Source organism: Centropristis striata, chromosome 11 (genome assembly GCF_030273125.1).
Source record: "Centropristis striata isolate RG_2023a ecotype Rhode Island chromosome 11, C.striata_1.0, whole genome shotgun sequence".
In the NCBI taxonomy this organism is placed as follows: Eukaryota; Metazoa; Chordata; class Actinopteri; order Perciformes; family Serranidae; genus Centropristis; species Centropristis striata.
This window is the reverse complement of record NC_081527.1, coordinates 17,255,057-17,274,740: the sequence shown is the minus strand read 5'-3', so window position 1 is coordinate 17,274,740 and position 19,684 is coordinate 17,255,057. Positions and strand designations below refer to the sequence as shown.

The 19,684-nt window shown below is 39.1% G+C and overlaps 1 protein-coding gene across 2 annotated transcripts in view; it reads left to right on the top strand.

Annotated features, from left to right (window-relative positions):
• The window catches only part of clcn2a (chloride channel, voltage-sensitive 2a), a 44,111-nt gene extending 24,562 nt beyond the window's left edge, over positions 1 to 19,549 (top strand). For both annotated transcript variants that reach the window (XM_059343809.1, XM_059343811.1), the window contains 19 exons: positions 847 to 870; positions 1,354 to 1,432; positions 1,937 to 2,062; positions 4,625 to 4,709; positions 5,173 to 5,274; positions 5,796 to 5,898; positions 7,380 to 7,535; positions 7,613 to 7,682; positions 7,776 to 7,886; positions 9,251 to 9,464; positions 9,625 to 9,758; positions 10,680 to 10,924; positions 11,268 to 11,379; positions 11,538 to 11,584; positions 13,215 to 13,283; positions 14,127 to 14,165; positions 14,251 to 14,355; positions 15,142 to 15,228; positions 15,897 to 19,549. In XM_059343809.1, the coding sequence (XP_059199792.1) occupies positions 847 to 870; positions 1,354 to 1,432; positions 1,937 to 2,062; positions 4,625 to 4,709; positions 5,173 to 5,274; positions 5,796 to 5,898; positions 7,380 to 7,535; positions 7,613 to 7,682; positions 7,776 to 7,886; positions 9,251 to 9,464; positions 9,625 to 9,758; positions 10,680 to 10,924; positions 11,268 to 11,379; positions 11,538 to 11,584; positions 13,215 to 13,283; positions 14,127 to 14,165; positions 14,251 to 14,355; positions 15,142 to 15,228; positions 15,897 to 16,412 (2,424 nt within the window). In that variant the 3' untranslated portion in view covers positions 16,413 to 19,549. The remainder of the gene's footprint in view (positions 1 to 846; positions 871 to 1,353; positions 1,433 to 1,936; positions 2,063 to 4,624; positions 4,710 to 5,172; positions 5,275 to 5,795; positions 5,899 to 7,379; positions 7,536 to 7,612; positions 7,683 to 7,775; positions 7,887 to 9,250; positions 9,465 to 9,624; positions 9,759 to 10,679; positions 10,925 to 11,267; positions 11,380 to 11,537; positions 11,585 to 13,214; positions 13,284 to 14,126; positions 14,166 to 14,250; positions 14,356 to 15,141; positions 15,229 to 15,896) is intronic.
• The last annotated feature ends 135 nt before the right edge of the window (positions 19,550 to 19,684 follow it).

Here is a 19,684-nt window from a genome sequence, read left to right as displayed (position 1 = left end):
ACTGGCTAACGCATGACTCACTGCCAAACTTTGACTGAAAAATGTAAACAAAGACGCTACCAGTCTGCATACTGTAAATAATTTCACCCGATTTTGTGGGGAATCAAACAAAATTAACTGTATAGAAATGGCCAATTTTCTTGCTTGTTTTGGTTATTTATGTCATATAGAGGCATCAGTATTAAACTGTTTCATAACCAATGAAACACTCTTTGTAGTATGTTTAATTATAGTTTTATTTTTTTAATTAAAAAAACATATTTAAAGTATTGTTGAGTGGATTTTTCCCTTTACTTCCACTTATTGTAAAGCTGAGGTTGGGGCAACATTAACCGGCCATTAACAACATTAAATATAAGAGGAAGAAAAACACACACAAACACAGTTAAAAATCCCCACTTTTTGATGTTTTACTTGACTTTCTGCCGTTCCCCCAGGACGCACTCTCACCTCCACTCATGTGAGACCACACCCTGGGCTTCTGTCTATTTCTGCAGTGGACAGTGTCCTCCGTGCACCAGCACCAGCGTCACCATCAGTATGGAGGAAGATAGACTGCAGTGATGAGGAGGAAGAAAAACTCATGTCAGCACAGTTAGAAAGACTGAAATAGTCCAGGGGTCGACTGAGTCTTTAAATATTATCAGTCCGGGAAAATGTTAATTCAGTTCACTGCTGAATGGAGAGTGTGTTTGCTGAAGCTCATTCGCCACTTGTTTGATTTTGTGTGTTTTGGATAATAAGTTGGATGTCTTCCAGGAGCAAAAAGAAAAAGGTAACCTCCACCTCCACACAGATCGCACTCACACATATCTTTGTCTGTTTTTTCTACTTTCACTGCTAAAGGAAGAGCCCTTTGAGGGAAGCAAGGTATGAAATCACGAGCGAGATAGTTTCTTTATTGCCAATTCCATCAACATTAATAATCCATGCTGTCCATTTTAGAAGCAGAGATAGATTGATGCTTTTCCATTTGTCTGATTCTGTTCAGTGAACCGTCACAGCGAGGCATCGATCTGTGCCATCTTTGCTTCTATACAAACATCTCATGATTTCAACACTCAATCCTGGGTTTTCAATCATGGCCTCCCACATCCCACCACTCATATATGTAATCACAATGAATGAATGAATGTGAAAAGATACGGCAGCAGCTTCACAGAGAAACTGTTGCATTTGTAAACAGCTGGCGAATTTGTTTTTTTCATTAGAAATGCATTTGTTGTGTGTTTGTGGCACGTTCATGTACACTTGTTGGGGTTTGAATGTGTGTATTTGCCTGAATGCATGGCTTTGTGTGTGTTTGTGTGTGTGTGTCTACCTGTGTGTGTATATCTGACTCTTGTTGGACAGAACGAACTGAGGAACACAGAGATGCTGTCGGCCGCCTGTGCAGTGGGTGTGGGCTGCTGCTTCGCTGCCCCTATTGGAGGTAAGACAACATGGCTGCAACCACTGATTGAATGCTATCTAATTATGGGAGATAATTGCGGTAGCTAATTAGATGAGGCATATACGTACCTCGCTAGCTGGAGTGCGGTTGCCAATCTTGGTCATTTCGTCTGTCTAACTCTCTGACTCAGAGTACTGTATCTCAGCAACTTTTAGCTGCATAAAAATTATCATATATATTCACGTCAGAGGATGTTTCCTATTGTATTAGGTGACCCCTGTGACCTCTCGTTTAGAGCCACTGTCAGGTCAACATACTTATGTCAATAAATAAAGATGACAAACTAAATTGGTGATCTGTGTTCTTGAAATGTTTACAAAAGTGCAAAAAGAAAAATTCTGATGATCCATTTTCTAAATCTGATTTAAATCATTGACTGTGAAAAGGATGGAGCACCTCCTCCTCCACTGTCCTAAAATGAAGTCAGCTTCTTGAATAAATGTGTCTGAATGCCTTTCACGTGTGTTTGTTTGTGTGGTGCAGGGGTGCTGTTCAGTATTGAGGTCACTTCAACGTTTTTTGCTGTGAGGAACTACTGGAGGGGCTTCTTTGCTGCCACCTTCAGTGCCTTCATATTCAGGGTGCTGGCAGTGTGGAACCAGGAGGAAGGTGAGGGAAAATCAATAAATTACATTTTGGTTCATTGGAGTCCTTATTATACGGAGCCCCCCAGGGGACACTGGGGGAAAAAAAAAAAAAATGATGGGTGAAAAAAAAAAAAAATGATGGGTGAAAAAAAAAATGATGGGTTAAAAAAAAAAATGATGGGTGAAAAAAAAAATGATGGGTGAAAAAAAAAAAAATGATGGGTGAAAAAAAAAATGATGGGTGAAAAAAAAAAAAGGACGGACTTTTGCGAGATCCTGAGATACTTTTGCGAGATCCCGAGATATGACACATCAGAAGTGGTTTAGTGTTGATATCTATAAAATCAAGTGAGCTATTACAAAATAAAAGCCTAAGATATGAAATAATTATATATACTGATTACTTATGCCTTTTTAAAAAATTGAAAGAGTTTTTAATGACAATAAAGGGTTGTGGGAAATCCACAATGAATTCATGAACACATCAGAAGTGGTTTAGTGTTGATATCTATAAAAACGAGAGCTATTACAAAATAAAAGGCTTAAATATTGTACACACTGAATAAAAGGAATTGAAAAGGTGTGTATTGAAAATAAAGGGTGTGGGAAGTCCACAGTGAGTTCATGAACACATCAGAAGTCGTTTGGTGTTTATTAGATGAATTTCCAGTGAGTTATTAAAAATAGAAAAGAAAGACGTTGCACTTTTGCCACGGTCCCTAAGCACTCTGGCTGCCGTTGGGCACTAGGACGTATATTCGGCCCGGTTACTTTAATCTTTCGCCAGTCTCGCTGATTTTGGGGAGTTGATCAAGCCTGTGAAATGTCAGTCTTAGTTTTCTGTACAAAATAAAACCATCCTGGGGGAAATTGGTGCGGTTTTCGTGACGCTATTCCAGTTAGAACGCCGGAAAATAGGCGAATATCGCTCCTCCATTGCTCCTCTTCTTTCGTCAGTATCTCGGGATCTCGCAAAAGTATCTCGGGATCTCGCAAAACTATCTCGGGATCTCGCAAAAGTATCTCGGGATCTCGCAAAAGTCCGTCCTTTTTTTTTTTCTTTCACCCATCTTTTTTTTCCCCCCGTGTCCCCTGGGGGTTATATATCTATATTTGTGACTTGCTATGTGTTTTGTGGTTCTTATTGATAATAAATACACTGACACTCATAAAGTTGGCATGACATAATTTTTTTTTACCTTTTTCCATGAAATGATTGTGACAATGGGATTTATTCTTTACAGATAAAGTGTATATCTTCTCAAAACGTTATTAATCAATCTATTCCAAGTGTATCACAATGAAAATGAAACCACAATGAACAGAGGATAGCATCTCAAAACTAAATTATTACAACTTTATAGACGACCGTGTGTAATCCCCCCAAAAAGTTAGGGGCTATTTCTTGAGATTTTTATACACAATAGAGACTGGGATGTCTACACGACTATGTGAGTCAAAACTAAACGAAAATTAGGCATTTTCAAAAGAAACCCTAACTAATTAAAACCGAATTAGTAAACAAAAATTCCCAAAACTTCAGGGGCCAAGCAAGGCATTTCCTTATAAAGCTTCATTGCTTGGCCCCGGAGGTGTTTCTCCCGTCTGTGATTCATGCCAGTCTGACCCGCCTGCGTTCGTTCGTTCGTTCGTTCGTTCGTTCGTTCGTTCGTTCGTTCGTTCGTTCGTTCGTTCGTTCGTTCGTTCGTTCGTTCGCTAGGTCGTCCTGGTATTACTGCTTCAGTGTTGTCAGGGGGCGTGCCTGTTTGAAGCATGTGGCCATTCAAAACACCTGCTCGATTAGAGCGAGGGACTTCATTGAACAATAACATGTTCAATGTCCTTCCTTAGTTTTGTCCCTTACACAAAACAGCAACAAAACAATCAAACAAATGTGTTTCTGAAATACATTTTTTGAAGTAAATCTTTGGGTTCAAGAGAATCTTTTCAAGCTAAGTTGGTAAGGTCATTTTGAATATTGTTCTACTCGTTAATGAACAAAAGGATTTTGTTTTAAAACTCTACACAATATGCATGGAACAGACATGATATTATAAAGTCTAGCTATTTATAAAGTTCTCAGATACAGCGATTTTCGTCTCACAACATCACTGAATTCATCATTAACTATTCACCTTAACAGTTTCATCATTTGAAACCCCCATGTGCAGAATTCATATCACACAGTGATGTGATTCTGTATTTGTACGCAGATATTTAAATAAATTGTATACTTAATTTAAGGGCTGTTATGTAATTATTTTCATTAACTTGATGAATCCTTTGAGCAAAAAAATGTCAGAAAAATGGTAATAATTGTCCATCCCAGTCTCTCAAAATCAAATGTGATGTTATTACATGTCTTGTATGGTCACTCCAAAACCCAAAGAAATTATTTTTAATGTGATATAAAACAGAAGAAAGACATTATGTATAAAAAATTGAATGGTCAAAATAGTTATCAATTAACTTTCTGTCCATTGACTAATTTAAAGGCAGTGTAATCAGCAGTGTACATCTTAAAAAATATTTATTCATATTGCTGTACAGTTTACACAGTGCCAACAATCCTCTTTTTCCCCAGAAACCATCACTGCTCTCTTTAAGACCCGGTTCCGTCTTGACTTCCCGTTTGACCTTCAGGAGCTGCCGGCGTTCGCCATCCTCGGGTGAGTGTGTGTCTCTGGACTGACGCCACAATAAACTGAGTCTTGCTCCCACAGCAGTTTGGCGCCTGAGTATACTGAAGAGATCTGAGCCTCCCTCTGTTGTCTCCTCCCGGTCACATTCACATTCCTGCTGAGAGTCTGAAGGTTGATTTGTATTCGATGAACGGGGCATGAAATTAACTTTTTACTCTGCTGATTACAAGTAGAGGCTGTATCCACATCATCACATGCCAAATTAGATTAGTTTGATGCCAGAATATTTTCATAGAGAGAAACAAGAAATTTACATTATGTTGGCTCTCTGTGAAAGAGCCACAGAAAATCGACTCAACCAGGCGCAGTGAAACTATTTCAGTTACAGTGTGATAGGTTTTTTCGCTTTATCTGGTTTTGTTTTTCTGTTTCACCTTCAGCAGACCAAACAGGTGTGTCTTTGTCTGTCTGTCTGTATGTCTGTCTGTAGGCTTGCCTGCGGTTTCGGTGGCGCTCTGTTTGTCTACCTGAACCGGCTTATTGTAGAGTGCATGAGAAAGCAGAAGACTATTAACAAGTTCCTGCTGAGGAAGTGAGTATCTGATTCCTTCACGACATTTACACTTTTGTAGATCGTAATTTTGGAAAATTCGAAATGTAGATGGAGAAGTCAGTTATTCTGTTTCTTTAGTTCCCTTTAAACAGAGCCAGGCTAGCTGTTTCCCTCTCTTTGCAGCCTTTATGATAAGCTAAGGGCTAACAAGCTTCTCATGAAAGAAAACGAATATGCATATTTCCCAAAATATTCTCTTATTTCTTTAAAATCCCAATAAATATTCAAATTAATTGGAAAAAGCCACATTTTCACCAGTTAAACTGTAGTTAAACTGAAGAAGGATCAAAATCCTGCTCATGTGCCCCTAAACGTGTGTTTAAAATTGGCTCGGTGTCACAGTTTGAATGTGATATTGGGAAATGTAGGTAAAGTCCTTGTATGAATTAGGTCAGTTTCGCACATCAGAGGAAGCTATTTATAGATCCTTCCATCCTCATCACCCAGCAATCAAACATGCACATGCAGTCTGACAAGCGCACCCATTAATGACCCCGCAGTCCCTCTCTTCCTGTCAGGCGTCTGGTGTATCCCGCACTTGTCACCCTGCTGGTCTCCACTCTTACGTTTCCTCCGGGCTTCGGGCAGTTCATGGCCGGACAGGTGAGAAAATTCTTTCACACTGTAATGACAGCATGAAAGGCGGCCTTGATTGTTGTTAGAGGATTGATGGTAATTTTAAACGAAGTGAGAGTTGGTTGTGGGTCATTTGTGCTCCTTTTATTTTTTCAAAAAATCCAAAAATTTCAAAATCCATGTTTGCTGATATGGATTATTACGAAGACAAAGCAAAATCTCAATAGTTTCTGGCTGCAGGGCTCCAGGCCCGGGCCCATAGAAGTGTATGATATATTTAGATGCCACTGTATTATAGGTTACATAGAGGATGGAAACGATAACATGCACTCATTAGTTTGATTAACACTTTGTCCACATGTAAACAGGTCATTTTAAATAACTGCTGGAGTGACATTTCACAGATTACGGTTTTGTATTACCTTCCTGTCCTGTTTTTTTTTTTTTTTTTTACTTTTTGGAGATATAGGATAGCAATGTGGCAAACATATGGTGATTTTATAGAATAGGATGCATTTTTGTAGATGAAGCTACCCATCTGTATATAAAGAAGTTAATAACACCACTATAGAAAAAAAAATGCAACAAACACATTAATACAGCAGTGATATTTATCCAAAAACAACCCAGATTCCAAAAAAGTTGGGGTGTAAATAAAAAGCTCTGTTTTTCCCCACATTTCTTTAAAAGAAATCCCTGACTTGATGCAAAAACACAATTGAAGTGCTGAGAGCATGACAAACCAACAGGCGCTGATATAACCCAAATCCAATATTTTGTCTTTTCTATATCTTTTGAATAAATACAATCAACAGAAAATGTTTGTTGTCATCGTCTTGGTATCATATTCTCATTTAATTAATGTTCAGAGATGCTAAACACAAATCTTTCTTGATGCAACACTACAGAATTATTTTTTTTTAAAACTCTCAAAGCCTCTGGTTTAGATTATATGGCTGCAGACACATTGTACCACTACTGAAAGCGTCTGACAATTGACACAACAAAGTGAAATGTAGTTCGAGCACTCAGTGTTTGTGCTGGTGTTGCATCTGCCGCATTGCACAACTGTCCTGCATAACAAGCCTTTCAGACTGTCAGACAAGAAAAAAACACATCAGCTAGTGAGATGAAAGAGTAACTTTTATTTGTCCTGTGCAGTTTTCAGACAGTCACAGAATAAGTTGCTGAACCAGCATAAAGAAAGTTACACTTGCTTCTAGCTTGTTTTGTAAAGTGGACGAAATGATCTGATCATTTTATTTAATTATTTAAAAGTCAATAACACCCAAAATTATAGTATATTTGTAGTGCACAAATTACAAAAAAAGATTAAAATTCCATTCAATATACTTTACTTCACCAGATTAATACACTCACTATCATCAATGCTGTCATTAGGGGATTTATTGAAAACAAACTATCCAACAATAAATCGATTAAAACACACATGGTGGATTAAGAAACAGGCATTCAGGTAACTTTTCTCTTTCATGTCAACTCGCTAGCTGACGCAGCACGAGTCTCTGGTCGCCCTGTTCGACAACCGCACGTGGTGCCGTCAGGGCGTGGCGGAGGAGTTTGACTACATCAGCCACCACCACGCCTGGAAACACCCGCAGGTCAACGTCTTCATCACGCTCATCCTCTTTATCATCATGAAGGTAGGCCGTCCACGCAGTATGTCTTGAAAATGTAGCATTTGAGGAATTTTTATGATTCGCTTGTGTTTCTGTCTCAGTTCTGGATGTCTGCCGTTGCTACAACCATGCCTGTTCCATGTGGGGCCTTCATGCCAGTATTTCTTATTGGTAAATAAATGTTTCTACTGCAATGCTAAGATCCCGCCCAAATACTTTAAATAAATAACAAATAAATTACTTCTATCTGTGTGTGACGGACAGGTGCAGCATTTGGAAGACTTGTTGGTGAGATCATGGCAGCCATGTTTCCTGATGGCATACATGCTGACGGCAGCGTGTATCCCATAGTTCCTGGTGGTTATGCTGTAGTTGGTGAGTTTTAATTCTCCATCTTGTATCTGATTTGCCTTATTAGCTATTTTTCAGGCTGCTTCTCTTCTCTCCTGTGCAGTGGTTGAGCTGAGTACAATTAATTTAGTTCTGCACTTAAGTACAAATTTGAGATACTTATTGTATATCTATTATAATATGATGAGTATTATCATTTTATGCAGCTTTATACTTCTATTCAAGGAAATGATTGTACTATTTACTCCACTCCACTACTACTATTTGTCTGGCAGATTCTGTTGCTTTGCAGGTTACAGTTTTGTATTACCTTCCTGTGCAGCAAAATAAACTCTTTAAAAACCTTCCGAGGGAAAATACATCATCACAAAACTGAAAACAGGCTGTTTTTCTGACTTTTTGAAGATGCATGGTTCTCACAGGATAGCAATGCATCAACTATATGACATTTATGATATATATGATGCATTTTTGTAAATTAAACTACCTAACAGTATAGCAGTTAGAATTAACACAACTACAGAAGTAAAATGCTACAAACACTTAATGCAGCAAAATTAATCCAAAAACATCATGTATTCCAACCCAGTGAAAAGGTGGGATGTTGTCTGAAACGTTAATAAAAGACAATGCAATAACTTACAGATACGTTGTACAGTTTTTAATTGAATACATGTAATAGACAGTATGTTTTATGCTCAAATTGATACTCTCATTCTGAATTTGATGCTGATGTCGTAGTCAAAACACTGATGGAGAACATTTTATTGCACAGTCAATACTTTTGCTTTTCATACTTTCATTACATTTTGCTGAAAATACCTACAGATTTTTACTTCAGTAGTGTTTTGAATGCAGGATTTTACCTTGTAGTGGAGTATTTTTACAGTGTGGTATATGTACGTTTATTGGAACAAAGTATTTTAAATTTTATTTTTAAGTATTTTTCCCACCACTGCTCCAGTGTGAACCCTGGTACAAAGCTGCAGTCTGCTGCTTTTTAGGTTCATTTCAGCTTTTAAAATGTGACTGATGAAAACCGATTCCACTTAAATTAAACACTACATTTCTGCACCGAAGTTAAATAGAAATATGTTGCATACAAAAATTCCCATGGCCGTGACTCACTGGTTAGTGTTACATTAAGGTGCTAAATGTTAAATGTCATTATAAATGTATTATAATGATATCCTGCAGAAAATGTGGTCTGGACTTGCTTCTCTGATAAATAACACACAGATAGTTTGCACTTTTAACATCGCTTATTAAAACAGTCTTATTTTTAATTCCTGTTCAATGCCGAACCACAAACTAAATCCTCTATTAGCTGTATGTGAATGGCTTTTAAAGAGACTAAACAGATTTTTCTTTAATTCCCTCCTACATAGGTGCTGCAGCGTTGTCTGGAGCAGTCACCCACACTGTATCCACTGCAGTCATAGTGTTCGAGCTGACTGGTCAGATCTCCCACATCCTGCCTGTGATGATCGCTGTGATCCTGGCTAATGCTGTGGCTCAGGCACTCCAACCATCACTGTACGACTCCATCATCCGCATCAAGAAGCTCCCTTACCTGCCTGAATTGGGCATGGGACACCACGAGTGAGTCTTTGTTTGTTTTCAGTGAATCCTCAGGACAGCAGGTGGTTTTTTTCACATGATTCTGGGCCCTCATTTGTTTTGTATCTCCTCTCTCCCTCTCCTGTTCCCACATCTCCCTGCTCTCGCTTCTCACCACTTCCTCCGCTCCTCCATGTTTCAGGAAGTATAATATCCGCGTGGAGGACATCATGGTCAGGGATGTGCGCTTCATCACGCTAAACTCTTGCTATCGCGACCTTCAGGAGATGCTGTTGACTGGTCAGCTCAAAACACTGGCCCTGGTTGAGTCCAGGGGTAAGTGCATGGCAAACAAAGTTTATCTGCAGAAGTCTCAGGTTCGACTCCATACTAGTACAGCAATCCTGTCAAATTTCAATTGCAGTGCTGATATATTACCTGAGTATAAAAATCAAATTATGATACTTTATCAATATAATATCAATGGAAACATTTTTTATCCACAATCTATTTAAATCTTCTTCTTTTTTTAACAAATTAAAGCCAAAACAAAACAGACTTTTCAAATGTTATGAAAAACACAAGCTCTTTATATAAAATTGTATTGTAAAATTATGATTTAGAAACTAAAAATAACTGATCCAACTAATCAGGGTTAGTTTGAATTCACCAAAGTCACACAAAAACAAAAAAGAACTAACTGACTAAGAAATGTGAAATGAAATAAACATAAATGCACCACACAGACATACAAAATGACTACAACGAGAAGAAAATGACAAGAGACACAAAATGAGTACAAAGAGACAGAACATGACCAAACAGGGGCACAAAATGACTACAATGAGACAAAAATGATCAAAGAGACACACAAAACAAATAAAGAGACAAAGAGACAAAGAGACAAAAAAAATACCACAAAGACACAAAATGACAGAGCAAGATGCAAAACAGCAAAATAAGTTTCTTGCTCCAATGTAGGAAAGATGTTGGGGCCAGTTTTTTACATCCATGATTAGAAAAACCTTTTGCTATGACACAATACACTTTCAGCAGAACAGAAGAAGTTGAATCATCACCTCTTTAAAACAGTTCAAACAAAATCTAAATGTTATAACCTTCGTTAAAGGTAGGATCTACTGCGGGTCTGTTGTATTAGACTGCTTTAGGTTTACTCTAAGCGATTTACTGGAACTTTTATGTTCCACTTTAATCTCATTCTCTTACAAATTTCGTGTCACCTTTTCCTCCCTTCAGACTCCATGATCCTACTGGGCTCCATTGAGCGGCTGCAGCTCCAGTCGCTGCTCTCTCTCCAGCTGGGCCGCCAGCGGAGGCTGGAGTACCTCCGCCTACTGGCCCAGGACAACGGCACCCACGACCACCTGCCCAGCCTCACCAGTGACAGCACGCCCAGCTCCCCCTGCTCCCACACCCACATCAACGACTCGACCAACACCAGCGCTCGCCAAGCGGTCCGCTTCCTGGTGAGCACCCAACAGGTGTGAGGCGTCCGGGGGCGCCAGGGCTGGGCTGGGTTGTAGCGGTAGACTAAAAGTGGATCAGACACAGCATGTGTGAAGCATGTAGCAGTAGGTAAAGGCACAGATGGAACTGCCGTGGTAAGTGCGTGCTGTTAACTCTATAAACGTGCTTTATTTTTCAATTTAATTAACACATGTCTTCTGTGTCTCTGTCGTCTGTGCCCTTACCTGTGCTGTCCTGTTTGTTTATGTGCATGTGCTCGTATTTGTCTTGTATTTTCTGTGGCCATGTGTGTGTTTGTGTTCGTGTGTGCACGTGTGCTTGTGTCTGGCTTCCTCTGTTAATATATTTTCCATGTAGATCTCCACAGAGGAGTCTTCCTCCTTCAGCCCGGTGGTTTCCAATGTTCAGCTTCCTCTGAAATCTGCATTGAAAACTGTGTCCGCCATCAGCGACACAGAGACGCCAAATAGTATGTACTTTACAGTGCTGTAAACACACACACACACACACACACACACACATATATATATATATACACACACACAGGATCACTGATGTGGGATACAAAAATTAAAAATATTTCAAATCCCAGTAGAATAAAAACAGATTTTCGTTTTTCTCCCCGAGGCTCTCAGACCCTCTCCTGTGCAGACCAAGAGAAGGAGCTGCTGGAGGTAAGAAAGACAGACGGATACATTACAAGTGTGGGTGCAAGTGTACTGTATGAATGTGACATGTATCGTATACGTGGGTGTCTGTGCTCTCTCTGAGTCCACGCATATGGCGTCCACCTCCTCCTCCTCCTCCTTCTCCTCCTACTGCTGACAGGCAGGATCCATCCACAGGCAGCAGGGGTTTCCTGTGAGATTTCATGCTGTGGAGTTTTGTTTAAAAAACTTCTGAGTCATTGCCCCCTCACTACACAACACTCTCACTGCCAGTCAAACGCTTTTTGAACATCCTACATGTTAGCATTTTTCGGTTACACTTCAAAACAATGACAAGTCGTTTTTAACTGGTTATGAAACAGTCTTATTTTAATACTGATGCCTCTGTATGACCTACATGAACAAACATGACCATCAGCAAGAAGACTGGCTATTTCTACCAGATTCCCCAATAAATCAGGTGGAACCATTTACAGCATGCAGACCGTAAGAGCCACGCAAAGTTTGGCTGTGAGTAGTATGTTAGCCAGTTAAAAGGAAGTAGGAGAAGATTTTTATTGAGATGACTGTATTTTGGCGCCCCCAGTGGAAAAAGGTGGTAGTGTTTCCACAAGCAGCACTTTCTAGTGTGGTAAAGATCTGAGTCGTGCATTTGTTTTGGAAGAGAGTGAAAGAAAGGCACAGCTTATTTTTTTAATACCATTTTACTTTTTTAAACACAGGTGTTAACAAGATGCATATTGATGTATGTACTTTTGGCTATTTAAAGTTAATAACTTTGATATGACGATGGTAAAACCGTGTCAATTTTGTTCAAGCCCTCATTGTGAATTCATCCATTGATGTAAAACCATGCAAAGTGTTTCATAATTACATAGACATATTTCATACCTGTCGAAGAGGAAGAGGGTCAATTCAGGATTGGTTGTCAATCTTTTCAAATCAAACAATTCTCTCCATCTGTTGAATGACCGACCAAGGTTGACTCATTTTTCACACTGTCCCTTTTTAGTTTTTGTTTTGTTTTGTTCTTCAGACAATTCTATCCTTTTGCTCTTTGCTTCCACAACCACAAAATGTAACGCCATCAATAAAATTCTTCTCCTGCTTTCTTTTAACTAATACTAGTTAGAATACTAATTACACCCAAATTTTGCCTGGGAAAATGTAAATATAGGCTGCTGCAAACGGTTTCGTCTGATTTCTTGAGGAATCAAGACCCGGACACAGGTATTAAGAATAAGTATATAGATATATCTTCTCGCTGATGGTCTGATTTGCTTATTAGCATTAAATTCAGACTGTTTCATATCCAGCTACAGACTCTTTGTAGAACCTTTAATGGAACATTTTGGAAACTAGTAAATAGTAAAATGTAAGGTGCTTAAAATCCTTTTATCTGGCAGTGTTTCTATCATCCAATGTTGTGCTAACATTGGGTTCCATGTGCAGATTTTGTGCCCTCACCTTCATCTGTGGTGTCGTAATTATACCCTCTCAGCGACATTGTGCTCACGTCTCAGAGACTTCTCCCGGCAGAAGTCGAACTGGGATCCAATGTTGCCGTGACACAGTGTAAGGCGGTAAAACTGACTAACGTTGTGCTGTGTTGATACCTTCTCTCCCCGGTTGGAAGAGCCCGGCTGGGCCGGCTCCTCCTGAAAAAAGAAAGCCCAAGCCCAAACGTGTGAGGATCTCCATGGCGGTAAGATTGTCTGCCGCCTAGAGACTGTTGCTTAGTAACCGTTGCCTTGCGACACGCACGTAGTGAGAGCTGGACCAAAATATTTGTGGTGCACCAGTCAAAGCATCAGTGCGGCTTTGCAGAGAGAGCGAGAGAAAGTGTATGAGTGAGAGATGGGGTAATTCTTTAAAAGTGGTTTCAGTGTTAAACTAAATGTTTCATCAGCTTTCACTCTGAACTGTTTCTCATGCTCAGTCTGTGTGTGGTGGTGTCATCATGTGTTTTGGAGAATTTGTTTTGTGTTTATTTTAATGTTATTGGTGTTTTTATTATAGTTTTCTGGGTACTGGGTTCACTGTTTGACCCGTAAACCAGACCGTTTGCTCACCTTTACCTCAGAAACTCTCGAAACAAGTGATTCATCAGGTTACAGCTCTGTACAAAACCTGATAACAAAACATTTGGGACGCTGTGTAAAACAAAAATGAAAAAGGAATTAATCAAATTCAGTGTATATTAACAAAAAAACTAAAGTTTATCAGTTTGAACCTGGTTTCAACATTAAATTATTATTTTTTTAAAAGTTTTCAATTGAATAAATGTCAAAATTAGCTAATTGTCGCATTCTGTTTAATTTCATTCTGATTTGTTTTAGACACCGACCCAACTTCTTTGGAGTTGGGGTTGTATTTTACATACTACACTGACCCCAACAAACAGACCATCCCCTTTAGATTGCTCTCTTTGTTCTGTGTATGTGTTGGTACACTAAGAAGTGTACACAATGGTGTAAATATGTTTAATAAACTTGTGTGTTTGCATGAGCAGGGACATTGGTTGTCTCACTGTATTTTTTTCTCTTAGGACTCTACTGAAGTGGAAGACGGCATGACTCCTTCAGAAGTGAGACTAACAGAAAATATACAGAAATTAGTTTACTCAAAGTATGGAAGTTTCTTGAAGCGTCTTGTCCTCCTTCTCGTTGCAGATCGGGGAGTGGGAGGAGCAGCAGCTCGACGAGCCGGTGGATTTCAAGAACTGCAAGATTGATCCCGCTCCCTTCCAGCTGGTGGAGCAAACATCTCTGCATAAGGTGTGATATCATCGAAAAGCCATAAACGACACTGATCTTTTTACGATAGGAGGCAATTTTCTTCCTCATATGAATATTTAATAATAAATGCCCAGAAAACGAGATAACTTTTAGTTTTAGACAATATACTTGGCAGTTACCTCACCGAGTGATGTTACAAATAGACAAATTACACAAATTTGATGCTGCAAAGTGTAATTTCATTTTGAGTTCACCACTTATGGCCTCTGGTGTCACAGCTAAACATACTGTTGAATAATGTAAACAGTGAACAGAAGTTAATGGAACTTAATTATTCTATAATTCTTAACACCTTGTTTCCACACACAGTAGCTCTGTGTATGTGTGAGGCAACTGGAACCATTTGTTCCTATGAGAAGCTTTGTGATCTTCTATTGTGTTTTTTAATCTCTTCCTTACAATTTATTTTTATTCTTGCATGCTACACACACTCACCCTGAACCTAGAAGTGACCTTGAATGGTCTCCCTTTCATTCTTAAACCAGTTAGATTACATACATTTTTATGTAATGTAATTTTTTTCTTATTACCTCTGTGCCTCACAACAAGATGTAAAATGTTTCCAGCTATGACTGGTTGATGTCTCACGGAAGAATATATGAGTGTTGCATTGCATAGTCTAACATAATGAGTGTCTCAAAAGGCATATCACATGGTGTGATCCTGGTATAATAATTTCCATAACCCTGATCCAAAATGCAAATTAACCCCTCTGAGTTTGAATCCAGGCCATGACCCATCTCTCCTCCTCCTCCTCCTCTACAGACCCACACTATCTTCTCTCTACTGGGTCTGGATCACGCCTATGTGACCAGCATGGGACGTCTGGTTGGAGTGGTCTCTCTCAAAGAGGTTTGCATGTGTTTCCTTCAGTTGTTTAAGTTTTTGATAGAGAGTCTTTTCCCCTGTATATTATAGGGCTGGCTGGGCAATTCAGGATGATTGTGGTTTATAACTTTGATGACAACAAAACACTTAAGATAAAACAATAATTGTCTTGCATTCTGTTTCACAATGATGCTCTTGTTTTGTCTTGTGTTATTAATCCAGTTCACTACTGCCCTTTACAGTGGGACACTTGCAACCATTTTCACTGAGTTCACTGACAAGAATATATTGAATATAATCTAACAAAATGTTGAAAATATTAGTAGTAATAGTAGTAGCTTCATATGTTTCTTTTTATCTAATTTCTTTTTATTTATAACATTTACAATATTTATCAAGTTAATGTTTATATTTACATATTATCTACTTTTTTATCAAGTTATCTCTCTCTCTCTCTTTTTAACATTTAATTATGTATTTTTTCAGTTGAATATATTTAATGTGAAGAAAATCTGCTGTTAAAAAGACAAGTGAAAGAAATGCATGATTTTTCCAAGTTCAGTGGAGTAGTTTTTTCTAGTAGACAGTCATAAATGCTTACCTCCTCTTCCTTTCTCTTTTTCTATTCCTTCCCTCTTTTTTTTACTGCTTTCTTCCTTTTCTCCCTGCCGGCTGCGGCTCTGGATCAACAGCTGCGTAAGGCCATCGAGGGCTCAGTGACAGTGACTGGTGTAAAAGTGCGCCCTCCGTTGGCCAGTTTCCGGGACAGTGGGAACACCACAAACGTATCCGAGGTCACAGAACTGCACAAGCTGTGCATCCGCCACAGGGGGCTCTCTTTGCCACGGGAACCCAACCCTCCGGACGTGGAGGACCAGCCAGATCTCCCGTACAAAGAGATCCCCATCAACTTCTCGGACCAATCAAATTTGCAGTTTGAAACCAGCCCCGGTGACGTCTCGAGTCAGTCGTCGGAGCTGGTGCTCCAGGAGAGCCCATCGTTCACCGAGGACCAATCAGAGTTTACTTTTGACTGCAGCCCCTCCCACACTGAGGAGTCAGAGCTAGCCTGTGACTATGACCCCCCCACCCACACTCCCGAGCCGGACGACACGGAGCTGGAACGGGGGAGTCCATCTCTGAACAAGGACCAATCAGAACCTGAGGGAGAGGGTGGCGCCGCCAACACTGAGGATCCATCAGAATGACCGGAGGGGATCCATGATGTCGCCTCATGAATGTTGACGTTTCTTACATTTGTAGAGGTCACTCACGCCTCCAAGTCCAGCCTAGATACCGTGTTTCTAACGTTGTTGTGTAGCGTGAGTGAGCGAGTGAGTATATGTGACATTCATAAGTGTGTTTCAAACTGTGCAAATGCTTATTTTAAAGGAAAATCTGGTTTTATTCTATATTTTATTACTGTCATCAAATCCCATGAAAAGACCAAAAACAGGTTTGTCTGTCTCTGTCCTCTCTGCGGCTCTTTCATTCCTATTGAAGCCGTAAATCTTTTAAGTTGCAATCTTTAAGACTTTGGTCCTGGTTGATTAGGTGATAACAGTAAATGCGTTTAATATTACAGGTCACAGAATAATGGAGGCAGCAGAACAAACTATTGTTGTTTGGATGAAGGCATAATTTAGCTGGAATGCAGACAAATCTGCAAACTCATGTTTTATTTGCTCTGCCACAGGAATCTTATTACTCTCTCATTTAGACAGACTTTCACCCGACCTTGCCCTCACTGGACCAATCAAAGGCATTTATCTAATATGAGGCGGGTTTTATAGAATAAGGTGCTCTGGATGTCAAACTAGGCAATACTGATCAGATATGAATCAAGATATAGTTACTTTTACTTTCCTCAAATGTGTTTAAAACTACTAATTTTAGTGTACTGTTCACCAGTAATGTGTTTCAAATATCTTTATTGTGAAGCATTATTCACTGAAGTATCTGAACAGGGTGATGTTTGCTTTTTTTAAAAATTAAACAAGGTATAAAAATAAAAAAACACGACAGAATCATCTGATTGGGAAATACAAATGCAGTAAGGCCAAAACTAAATAAATAATAACAATGTCAAACAACAGAATTTAGAGGGAAAAAAAGTAAATAAAAATAATAAATTACGAAAAAATGTCATACCATCACTCATGTCATATGCGTCACTCAACGCTACATTGCACGTTTCATTGCTCTGATTGGTTAATCCAGGTGAGCGTTGAAAATTTGAAAATGAGCTGAGGTTCCAAACAAATACTCATTTGAGAATTAGTCCAGCAGTGCCAAGATAATAATGACTGGCCTTTTCCCATCAGTCTGTGAGCAAACCTGATCTGGTTATAATGCCGCACTAGAAACTGGAGCTGTGCAGCTTAAAGCCTTAAAGGGGAATTTGGGTATTTTCTTTGCTATTTTATTTATAATTATGGGGATAATAAATGAAATTGGTCCAGTGTTGAGGAACAGCGAAACATATTTGCAGTTTCTAACCTTATTTATTATGATCATGTTATATTAGTTATACTACTTATCTGCTTCCTTTGTAATGCAGCCTTTGATTTCGCAGCCAGTGTTATCAGAAACTCTTGATTCCCAGCAGACTGAGGCAGAAAGAGACTCTCCAGACACACATAACACTGTGTCTTTAAGGACACCTGCCAAGTTTATATGTTCCTTCATCTGAACTTCTTTCAAGATCCCTTTCCAGCCTGGCAGCTGTGGGATACACATTTACAAAAGACAGATGCTCTGTGTGAATTCAGGTTTTCAAGTCTATTACGTTTCTACAACAATTCCAATTCAACACTATTTCATAGGATCTGTTGACAATAAAGTCGGAAGAGAGGAATAGAATATTACCAGCTGTATCTTTAAAGTGTGTGTGTGTGTGTGTGTGTGTGTGTTCGAGAGACTTTATGACACTTTCCTCACCATTCTCAGATTTAAGTCCTAATGCCAAAATAGCATCTTGTACACATGACTTGGATTTCAATTACAAAGACAGACACGGAAAATTATTGAGGGGGAAAATACAAGGAGCATAATATACAAGAAAGCACACAAGAACAAAGCAAATTATCCTAATGAGCACATGATGGCATGGACTCAGACTACCTATTCTCTAGCACTGCACTATACATCAGAAGGCCAGAGTGAATGCTTAATAATATGAAGATATACTGGTGTGGGTTAAATGTCGGCTGATATGCAATAAATTTACAGTAATAATGGAGGAAATGGTGGTTTTAATAATAACGGTGGTATAATTAGTTTGTCCAGACTCTATTGTTTACAACACATATTTTTATTTTACTAGCAAATACAGTATGGTGTCCATATCAGCCCTCGAAATCCTCAAATCAGCTGGGATCTACTGTTCAAAGGCAGCTTCCTAAGGTCCACCGAGCTTAGTACAGGGCTCAGAATAACGGTGAAGCACATTGTAATTACCATGAGTATAATTTACTGCACATGTAGCCTTGTTTGGCTTTATAGGGGCTCATTCGATAAGGGCACTCTTGTCAGTCTTGTCACTTGAACCGCCTCTACATTTTTCTGCTATGTGAAAATTTAATTGCGTGTTTAACGTGTTTATAGCATGAAAAAGGAACAACCCATGAGCTCCGAGTGAAGGGAAGAAACTGGCTGTTGTACAGAGCACACACACACAAACACACACACACACACACACACACACACCCACACACACACACACACACACACACTTACAGGCGCACTGTAGATATTAACAAAGTGATATGTTACACGTATCTTTATGACGGAGTACATTTAATCCAGCCTGGCCTTTAATGCAATGTTGAGAAATGTAACTACTGTATGAAGCACAGTGATACCCACAAACTGTCGTAGAGCAAAGTGTGTGTGTGAGTCTGTGTTATGTTAAGTATTATAGCTTCATGCTGTTGCATTTTTGAGCCATACTTCTTACGTGACATCACCAACTCATTTTTGTCCGTGTTAAACATTCGTGCAACAATTTATGAACGTCTTAACTCTTTTTCGTTTGCATATAGAATGTGAAGTAGTGCTCGCCATATAAGATAACGTATAAGGAGTTAAATGTAGAGAGTGTATAAGCTAATTTCCAGCGTATCTAGTTAAGCAATAAGTCTGTAGTATCTCCCTTTATATGGCACTGGCCTGTATATGCTTTGTACATATGAAAATACACGGATGAGATCTAAGTACATGCTATTGTACATAGGAGAATTATTATGCATTTGAAATCCAACAGCCATTGTTATTTTTCAGAGAACATAAAATTGTTTTTGTACATGAGTGAATGATTAAATTAAAAAACACCTTTAAATGATAAGTTGTGTTTGTTTAGTTGATGTGGAAGCCCTGAGAGGCGACTGAGAGAAAAAAAGTTCAGTGGTGGCAGTAAAGCAGACTAACTCACCAATCAGAGGCGTCGTTTTTTATTCTTTAGGATTATGGGAAGTGGAGT